General features: G+C 24.6%; 1 protein-coding gene across 1 annotated transcript; it reads left to right on the top strand.

The window, feature by feature from the left end:
* The first annotated feature begins 6,374 nt into the window (after positions 1-6,374).
* Positions 6,375-8,900, top strand: LOC114130028 (uncharacterized). Its single transcript, XM_027994913.2, has 4 exons — positions 6,375-6,751; positions 6,846-7,061; positions 7,148-7,370; positions 8,120-8,900. Exons 1-4 carry the CDS (start codon positions 6,732-6,734, stop codon positions 8,231-8,233), a joined length of 573 nt encoding a protein of 190 aa, XP_027850714.1. The 5' UTR covers positions 6,375-6,731; the 3' UTR covers positions 8,234-8,900.
* Positions 8,901-11,203: the final 2,303 nt, after the last annotated feature.

Raw genomic sequence — 11,203 nt, 5'->3', positions numbered from 1 at the left:
TTAAAGTTCTTAATCAAATCAGTTTGTTAATACTTAATAAATATTATAGATTAGATAGGTACTAAACATAAATCTACGAGCTAATCTATGCTAACCTAAACTATAACCTATAAATATTACTTATCAACTATATTATGGTTACTATAATATAATCATTTTATTCCTTATAACACCATCACAATAATTGTTTTGATTTATTCAAACGGGATGAGTTTTCGATTACCCAATGAATAATGAGCCTAATAATCTATAAGCATTTTTTACCTACTATCAATAATTATTATTATTTAAATTCAACATAAAAAAATATATTTTGACTATACCGAGTAGTGAGTTATGACGTACTAAAAATGCAAAACAAATTGTTGTGTCTGTAAAATTAAATAGTGAAGGTATCTAAATATCTAATACATTATTTGTATTTGTGTAGAAAAATATTTTGTTAACCTTATTGACTATAGATTATTTTGAACGTCAGAAATTATTAAATGTTTTTCAAAATATTTTTAAATATCGCAGCTATACGTAATTATACACTACTTACTGATATAATAATTTGTTTGACGTACGACGCATCGGTACCTTTTTAATTATAATTATAAAATAAATGATTTTGATACATTATCGTAGAACGGTTATAATGTTATATATTTTTATCTGTGTCCTTATCATATTAACTTTTGCATGTTTCAATAGCGAAAATGATTAATTAGTCAAGATTATTATAATTAATTTATAACTATTTTTATTCGTGACGTTTAACTAAATTACCTACGTCTACTGTAATTAATTTTTTAATATATTATAACGCTAATTGTTTATTAGATTAATATATTTACCTAAATTACATTAGTACTTGTTATCTAAGTCCAAACAGTGGGCTTCATGGATTTTAAGAATATTTTTTATGGCAATTTAAAAATTATAAAAATACATGAACACAATTTGTTTTATAGACGTTTAAGTTCAATGTTTACTAAATAAGATGTTTTAACAAAAAATAACGATTTAATGTACTGTTTTTTGTAGGTACTTAAAAAAATATTATTCATGAGAACTTTTTGTATTATTATTTTCTATAAACAATGAAATTTTGAAAATATTTAGATTATTTGTAAGCTAACCTCACTAACTTATTCACACCGTTCTACACTTCTACAATATATACGTGATACGTCTACTTTCTGCAATATAAATTAACTAATACATTAATAACTAAATAACAGCTAATGATATTATTATATAATACATTATTTTAATAATTATTATAATATAATATTGTTTGTAATTTATTTAAAAAAAATTAGTTCAACATAGGTATTCAAAAACTATTAGTCATATAAATATTTGATATAATAAAATGTTAATAATAATTATAATAATTTATTATTTAATTCAAATTTAATACATCCATTATAGTGAAGTATTCGGACAAGGTGAAGTTATCCTTAACTCACACTTATACTATACAAAAGAGCAGGGGACGCCAACCAGTCTATCTTTCTAGGAATATAGGTCGATCGTGTAATAAATAATTGAAAATTAGTTTTCTAATGTACTATTAGAATATCAGATTATTCTTATTGTGAAGAAACAGTATAATTATTTTATAAGCTTAGAGCTTAGATATTTTTTTTTTTTTTTTGATCATCAAACAAATCTCTTACTAAAGACCTAAATTCTCCTATAGATGTCGATCACCTGCAGGGATTTAAAATTTCAAAATATGTAGCTCACTTGTTTAAAAAGGTTGATGACTCCTGCAGTGATATCCCGGTTTTTATTAATAATGCAAATAAGAATACAGTAGGTAAGTATATTAGTTATTATTATATAGTAATATTGTTTATTAATAATAAGTATATTAGTCCCAAATTAAAATTTTAATACTTTTTTACCATCAAAAAAGCCTCAAATACATCTTTTTTATATACCCAGGAAACAACATAATATGTTGACTTATACAATTATGTATAGTGTACCTATACACTAAACTATATATAATTTTAGAAAATATTTTTTCCCACCAACTACATAATCAAAAATAACTTTCAGCTTCTTTAGATGACAAATGTTCATGTTATTAACGTCATCATTTAATTTGTTTATTCACTCATAAATTTGGCATATGTTATGTTTGCGTCATAATATTTTTACATAATAAACGTTGGGAATAATATTATTGAAATTAAAAATAATTATTAAATTCTGTTGTTCAACAAAAAAGTAAATACTTGATAATTAGTTTGAAGTTACCTAATGCCTAAATGGCCAATAATCTATTGTAATTTCAACTAATTTATAAGCATTCGTGTAGTGATTTGTTTAAAATTTACTTAGTTTACGTCATACGTTACAATTACTTATTTTATCAGAGAATATAGATCATAATATCCAATTATAATAGTAAACAACGATCAATAACAATATAATACCTACATCTAACGAAACGCAAGAAAAATCATGCTATAGGATCATTATTACCATTCATTACTTAAAAATTAGCAACATTATTAATTTACCTATGTACTCGTATACCTAATACCTGTTCATTTATAATATAAATATTACCTTGTTTTTATTTTGTTTTATCTTAAAAAAAAATAAGTCTAGTCAAATTTTGTTTTACATTATGTACCTACACCTTTCTGTATTAATGTCTAGAGTATATTCAAAAACACTGTTTTGCATATTTGTATAAATATTACTACATATGTATCACACATATTTCTTGTCTTTATAAATATCAAAATATATTTGAGCATAGATAATTGTTAAAAATCAATATTTAAATGTGTATTGTTACATTTTTAGTGTTTTAAAAAGTACATATTTTTGCATATTTATGCGTTTCTAGAATATGTTTTGTAGGTATATTTTGAATGCATTAGCATAATACTTTAAACTAGGTGCCTAACAGTTTTTTAGCAAATTAAATTCACAGCCTTACTATTTTAATAATCAAAATTAGTTATTAATATTCAAAATTAATTATTGAGGAATTCAATGTAAAACAAATAAATTATTTAGAAATTGTATGTTTATGAAACCATTTGTATTAATAAATTTGGGTAGCTATATAGTTATTAGTTAAATAACAATTTAATACAATTATGATACATATCTGTTCTATAAATATTTAGTTAATTCGATATACCTATAAAAACATTTTGCTTACTATTAACAAATTATTATAATATGCTATCACATATTTATATTTTAGATCTTGAGCTGAGTTATTATAATTATTATATAATGATGTGGATTTTTTCTTCGTGTCTGGGAATGTTTTTATTAATTGATTAAGCGGGTTCTAATGAATTATATCATATCATATATTGATAAAATATGTTTAATGTATTCGGTACATTATGCACTATTCAACAGTATATATACATCCAAGTTTAGTAGGTTAGTTATAACCAGTACTAACTACAGGTTATAGATAATAATATATAAAATATAAATAATCTGGTATCTAAAAGCTCGTGACTCGTGTATCTATGATAGTGTTGATATTTTCCATAATATTTAATTTAGAATCTATAATAATTGTAAAATTTACAAAATTATTACTTCTAGCTTGATAAGTGTTAGGTGAAAATTAAATATTCAAGTTTATGTTTGGACGTCATCGTGTATTTTATGAAAAACAATCATTTTTTAGCTTGATCGATGACCGGTATAGAATATTATAGACAATAAGTCAGTATGTAGGTAGTTGTACTATAGGTTGACCATTAAGTTTATAACTAGGGGAAATATAGGAGGTCAAGATGACAAGATTTCCCATTTGAACAATGAAACAGAATAATTAGTATAATAAATTGCAAGGCAGTAGAGAGAACCAGAGACTAAAAATGTATTATATAATTATATAATTTTTATTAAACCTTGCATTATCGTGGGGATTTTTGCCCCAATAACCCCAAAATGTATTTAAATCATACACATAAACCTGAATCAATCAAAGTTTCTATATTACCTATATATTATTACATTATAAACCGTTATTATTTTATTAATCTATTTATAGATAGTTAACACTGTTAACAGTTAGTATATAGCTATGTTACGTGCAAACCTAGTTGTCACCAACCTTATTTGGGCAAAACCGTAGCATCTTAAATACTACAATATTAAATATAAATAATTATAAAATAAATCACTCATCCTGCAATGTTATACCGCTTAGATAAGATGTATTCTTCATATCTTTAAAATAAAATAGGTACCTACGATAACAACAATAAATTTACTACCTACGTGTGGACATGAATAATCGTTATATAATCTTATGACTTATGTTAGTCACAACGATTTTGCACAAATGAGACCGGTCACAACTTAGTTTATCAGAGTAAAAGCCGAAATATGAATTCTTGCCCAAACATCGTGGGCAATTGCCAATTCACGATTTGCCCAGGCATTCCTGAGGTTTACCCGATTTTAACTTTTACCTGTAAAGCCGCATTCCCACGAATGTACTTGGCCAATATTTGGTGCTGGTAGTTACTTGCCATGCCGTAGGATCGGCATACTTGTACAATTATTTGTTACTGGTGTCTGGTGCCGTTCCCGAGGGTTGTCGGTAAATGTGACACAACTACAAATCAAAGAAACGGCCAATATTACTCGTATTACTTGTCAAGTACGCCAGTCGTGTGAACACCGTAATTGTGCACTGGTCAAATGTACAATTATTGGCGTATTTGACAAGTACACCAGTCGTAAAGTAAGCGTAACATATTATTATAGCCTATAGGTACCTACCTATATATTATGCATAAAAGGTATTTTAACAAAATATGTCAACATGTATTAATATATATATATATATATTTATATATTATGCATATAAATCAATCAATCAAAACTAAAATAAAATAAAACTGTAAAAATAGATAGACACTTTTATATACTTGGGGTATTTTGCACTACACATAATTTAAGTCCCTATATTGAGCTCAACTGGAAAGATTTTTAAATTGTTTATTAGATTCACTCTATATTAAAGTTGTCGGTAATGGCCTAAAATTTACTTAAACTATAATTCAAATTATCAATTAATTCTATTACTTAAATCGTCAATTTCACAATTTACAAACTTCATATTTCAATATTTGTACGTCAAAATATAACGAAAAAAATTAATTTTAATTTTTAACCGTTTTCTGATAAAAAATTCAGTTTTTCCAATAATCCGATGTTTAAAACAATCTAGCTGCTATAGATTCTAGCACTAGTATGATATTCATATTATGATGATTTGAATTCGTACCTATAAATTTGTATTATTTTGTTTAATTACAAGACTGATGATTATGTTGATTTATTTATTATTACTTATAATATACCTAAGTCTTATATAGATTATAAGAATTTAAACAAAGTGAAATATAAGTTGAATATTTAAATTGTATGTATATGTTAATTTAAAAATATAATGTAACTATTACGTAATTTAAATACCTATTGGATTTTTTTACCGGACATTTATTCAATCATTTTTTTTTTTTTGTTAGACCTTTTCTACCAACCTTTTATCGAACTTTTAGATAATTTACCGATCGTGAATCGTGACTATTGACTTCTATAATATTACCTGTATTATTATTTATTATGTCTAAAAATATGTACAATACATGATTTTAATTCGTTAATTTCGTAGTTATATAGTTTTTGACATTTTGTGGTTAATTGATTAACATTTAACAAATCAGAATTCAGATCAAACTTCAATCTATAAGTATTGTATAAGTCGATGTTTTAATCGTGAGTTATGATTATTGATGTATGATATAATTTAATGATCGTATATTACGTACACTAACACTATGTCTGTACAAATTACAATACTATCACCATGGGTAAAATCAAATTAACTGTCCACCACTAGTACCACCGATCTTGCTTGGAATAATAAATGATTCAAAATATAAACAGATAAATAATCTCGAAAAATGATGAGTGGCCAACCTATCATATTATTATCTGTATAATATCGTTCAGATATTCAAGACGAAATTTGCAAATATGAATAAAATATATTATAATGAGACAATTGGAAGTTTGATGTGCGTCACATATGATCCAAAGCCAACATTTTTAAACAACATCTTTTATTCCCATTACACATTTTTACTTACCTACGTATAGTAAGTTTCATACTCGCAATTTGTGTGAATTAAATGCATATTGCATAATGCATACAGGATATGCATATAAATCATATAATAATTACTATTTACTATCCATAAGGCGTATTGTAAATATTTAGTAATACATATTTAGTCCGTTATCAAGTACTTTATCAATTATCATTATCGCTTAATGCTTATCAATAATTTTTGTTCATTTTAAATTTAAACCATTTTTAAATTAGATAATAAATAATAATTGCTCATTATCTAGTATCTATATCTGTGGTTTCAAAAATATATTTCCGATTTTGTTTTTGGAACTTCTATAATATACTACATATCTGTTCTAATTTTGTACTGTATTAGTGTATTAGTGTGCCTGATGTGACCCGTGGGCCGTGGGTTTTGCGTTTTACTCCAAAGTCCGCTCGTTTTTTTATTCTGATGTTGGTTGACAAGTAAAAACCGACCTATAACAAAAATTAAATTGTTAAATTCATCACGTAATTAAACTAAGTAGTAAGTAGATGTATTTATCTGTTTGATCGAATTGTTTTTCATTGAAAATTATTATCACCTACGCATGAAATGGAAGACGAGGTTGAAATGTAAGAAATTAAGTACTAATATTAAATATTAAATTAATAATAAATTATTAGTTGTGCCATTATCTTGTTATTAAACTTTTACCTTTAAATCTAGACGCAAGGTTCAAGGGTTGGAACTAATATTGAAATCAATAAATTGTGAAAAGTATAAATCCAAGTTTGAAAAACATGGAATTAATGAACATACATTTATTCAGTTGATAGCAGATGATCTCAGACTCCTGGATGTTGATAATAAAGATATTAATACTATATTGACTGCAATTAATGTACTCAGTAAAACATTAAACCACAGCGAAATACGATTATCGTAAGTTAATTGATCATTAATTGAAAACAGAAATATTTAATTATTATTATTTTCTTTTCAAATATAATATAATATCTTTTTTATAGAAATGATGAAATTCTTAAGCTACAGTCCAAAATTTGTGGGCAACTTGGATACATTGCTTTAGTTTTAAATCATTTACATTCTTTAATGATTAATGATAAAAATCATTTAAATGACATGTTAATTGATAATCATATATCAGCAATTGATGCTGCTTTAATGTTAAAGCCTTATATGAGAGCAGAAGAAAAAAATATTGAAAATTCATTAAAAAATGTTTTTAAGGTAACCAAAATATGAATTTATTAATTTGTGATTAGAAATTTATATTTTAAAGTATGGTATTTGAAATTATTACTTTACTTCTTAACACATTGACATTAAAAGTTACTACAAAGAATCTTAAAACATTAGGTACATTTTCAAGTTAGGTATAGTTAAAAATTTTCAAAAAACTATTTATTTTTTTTTTTTTTGATTCACAAATTATATTTTTGTTTATGATAAATTGTTATAACTATCAATTGATAATATTTAATAATTAATTTTTAAGCTATACTTATATAAACTTATTCCGTACCACAAGAGAACACATACGGCTCACTCATCCTCCTGCATCTCCCTGCTATCGAAACCGATTTCCCTATGGCAGAGTGATGTTTGGGGATGCTCAGAAAAACCGATTTTAATCGGTCCCCGTATACGTTCTCTTGTGATACGGAGTATAGATAACATACATTTTTGTAAGTTAAAAACTGTCATTGACTCAAATAGTAGTAAATTGTTATTCATCACTGACTTTTCTGAGAATTTTTATTTACCTTTATTAATATTAAACAATAAATAATTTAAAAAATAAAAATATAGTTTTTTGAACTTGTTATTGAGGATACCAGTTTTTGAAAAAAATAATTGTTCTCCAATTCTATTTGTGTTATTTCCTATGTAAAATTAACATTTAAATGTATATAATTATAACTTAAAAGTCATACTTACTATTCATATTTAATTTTCTAATTTATTGTTTATTTCAGATTAAAACAAGAAGTAAAACTATTATGATTACGACAACAATGTGTATAGTCCTTGTATTTGGTCTTACATTTAGACGTCTTAATTATTCATTCAACTTCAATTCTATATTCTAAAACTGAAAAACGCACAAATTAAGTTTATATTATTTAAATTAATTATTATGTTATGTAATAATATACTTTATATTATTCTAAAGACTGTTTTTTAATTTTATAAATAGAATTCCATTTTACTTTTCAAGTCAACTATTTAGTTTTACATTATTTTCTAAGTTTCTTTGTATGACAAATTAATATTAATAAATAATTTTGTTTTTAAAATATTTTTCTCAATCCTCACTTTTTAAATGTTAACAACAATAATTAAAAAATTATGGACATTTCTGAATTTTGAAATTTGATACTTGTATGTACTCGGTACACAATAGTAATGTACTTATGTATTATCATATTCTTAAAGCAGTGGTTCCCTAACTTTTTTTTCCACAGTTCCTTTTTTTGGACCAAATTCAACTTTGATGCCCTGCTGTGAATATCATTGAAGGCAGAACGAAAAACAAATTCTATACATTTTAAATTATTTATTATGAGCTGTAGATTACAGTAATACAGTGCCCTTGGAAAGTGTTCTCAATGCATAGTTTAAGAACTGCTGTTTTAAAGAAATGATAAATCATTGCCTTTAAAAATACAAATCTATGTGGCCAGCTCTAGATAGGCAAGATATCAACCTACCTAGTTTTAATGTTTTATTAAATAAATGATTCAATTATATTTTCTACTGGTGTTTGTACTAATTTATCAATATTATAAAAAATAAATTACGGCCAAACATTCATAACTGGTCTATATTATGAGTTGTCCAATGAGATATTTTTGAAAGCTTGCTAACTTAGTCGAGGCCTATAACTTACAAGTAACACTATTATGGCTATAATTAGTTCTTTTTTCTTTTTTTTTTATTTATTAGCTGCTAGTATCAAACTAGGATTGCTCAACAATTACTAATAATACATAATACATTACATTATACAATTATATAATAAAGCCAACATCTAATATAAGAGAAATTACAATTTTAATGGCAGATTGTGGATTTTGTGTTAAGTATTAAGTAAATATTAAGAGTTTTTAATGCATTAATTAAAACATTTATTTAAATTTATTTTTTCTTAAAAATACCTTTTTTAGGTATCGGCTAAAATTGATAGATATTTTAAACTTAAGGAGTATTCATTCTATGTTAACATGTTAACACCATATAAACACCAATGGTCATCAGTTCTCATCAAATTCTCGAATTTTATACATTTGTGACCACTGTCGTCTTAGTTGGTATTCATTACTACCGTCTACCATACCATATTATAACAGCCGACAACCATCAATGAATTTGGTTGGTTTTTACTATAATATTTTCCATGACGCTACAACAATTCACTAAAATAAGTGCAGCGGTATAATAGTGGGAGTCATAACAATTTTTCTGATGTAATAAATACATAAAATAATAATTTTTTTTGTGTTTTTAAATATTTTTCCAAAATTCCAAATACATAGTATATACAAATTTAGAATAACACTGAAAATATACTTGGCGTATAACAAAAACCTAGGTGCTGTATGACCGGTAACATGAAAAATCAAATTTAAATTACCAATTTATAACTGACTTTATTCAGAAAGTTAAATTTAATAGTTTACAAATATGCTAAACTAATATTTCATTATTTGTAAATAAGCAAAAATTGTAAATTTTTGTAATAAGTGAATTACCTTGTATTTAAAAAAAAAATTTAATTTGATTATTTGTTATTTATATTCATAGACCTTATTAGTATAAAGTCTATGTTTATATTACAGTTGCTATAGTTAATTTATTATTATATAAGGTTTAATAAATGTATTGATTCAAAATTATTCTAATTTAACTAAATTTTAACATGTTCAGAGTCTGCTAATTACTATAGATTTATTTAATATTGTTATAAAGATCATATTATGTGATATATATTATATCCAAATATCCCCACTGTACCTTAATTTTTCAAACTACCTACTGTAAACTTATATAAGAATTTTTGATCCAAGATCTTTTTACACATTCATGTTTAGTGACATATTTATGAAGGGGGGCAGACTAGGAAGATAAATCTTCTCCTTAACCCCTTTTTTATTTACTTGGTCATAGATATGTTTTTTCCATTTATCACTATTAGAAAGCAATAAAATGCTGGAACGTTTGGGCATCAATAATATTAGTTATATCTTACCCCTCAAAAAAATCCTAAATATGCCATTGTCATGAGGCAAAACAAGTAGGTACCATCTATAATAACTAATAAGTAATAACAAATATTATATGTCAGCCTATATTACTAAGCATATCTTATTGCTATTAAAGTAATTTATTTTACTATAAATAGTACAGAAGGTTGAATTAATTTTTGTCAAAACATGGTGTGTATTGTTCAGTGAAACTAATTTTATTCATTGCAGAATGTGAAATGCAATTTACATATGCATATGCTACTAAGTACTAACTAACAACTTATTTTATTATGTATATATTATAAAAATAAATTTAAATTGTTAAATTTATTTTATGTTTATAATATTTATACTTTTTTTCCTTGAAATGTATAGGTTATTTATTTTTTGCACATTTTAATGGTATTAAATGCATAAATCAATGCATTATGCACGCACATTTTAAACATTTTTAAATTATATAATACTATAGTTATAAAAAATTATTTAAAATAAGCAGTATCTACGCTTATGTAGTAGTGATATATCTTAAAACTATGATACAGGTAAACAGGATCTAATTTATTTTATTAATGAATACATTTTATTTTATTTATTTTTTCATTGATTTAATAAGTTTTAATTCACCATTTTGATTTAGGCACAAAACAGTTGATTTTTACTTGTTTTTCATCATTTATTAAAATGTAGATGGTACCTACATAATAACAACTGTCAATTAAAATTATATCTTGACAAAATGTTTCTTGTTAACTGTGAAATTGCTTGTAGTAGGTAATTAATTGTGAATTGCACTTTTCATACCTTATGAAA

Source organism: Aphis gossypii, chromosome 2 (genome assembly GCF_020184175.1).
Source record: "Aphis gossypii isolate Hap1 chromosome 2, ASM2018417v2, whole genome shotgun sequence".
Classification (NCBI taxonomy): Eukaryota; Metazoa; Arthropoda; class Insecta; order Hemiptera; family Aphididae; genus Aphis; species Aphis gossypii.
This window is presented reverse-complemented; position numbering and strand designations above follow the sequence as displayed.

Coding starts and splice junctions, on each gene's coding strand:
- LOC114130028 (XM_027994913.2), top strand. CDS start 6,732: ATGGAAGACGAGGTTGAAAT. Junction 6,752..6,845: donor ATGGAAGACGAGGTTGAAAT/GTAAGAAATTAA, acceptor CTTTAAATCTAG/ACGCAAGGTTCAAGGGTTGG. Junction 7,371..8,119: donor CATTAAAAAATGTTTTTAAG/GTAACCAAAATA, acceptor TGTTTATTTCAG/ATTAAAACAAGAAGTAAAAC.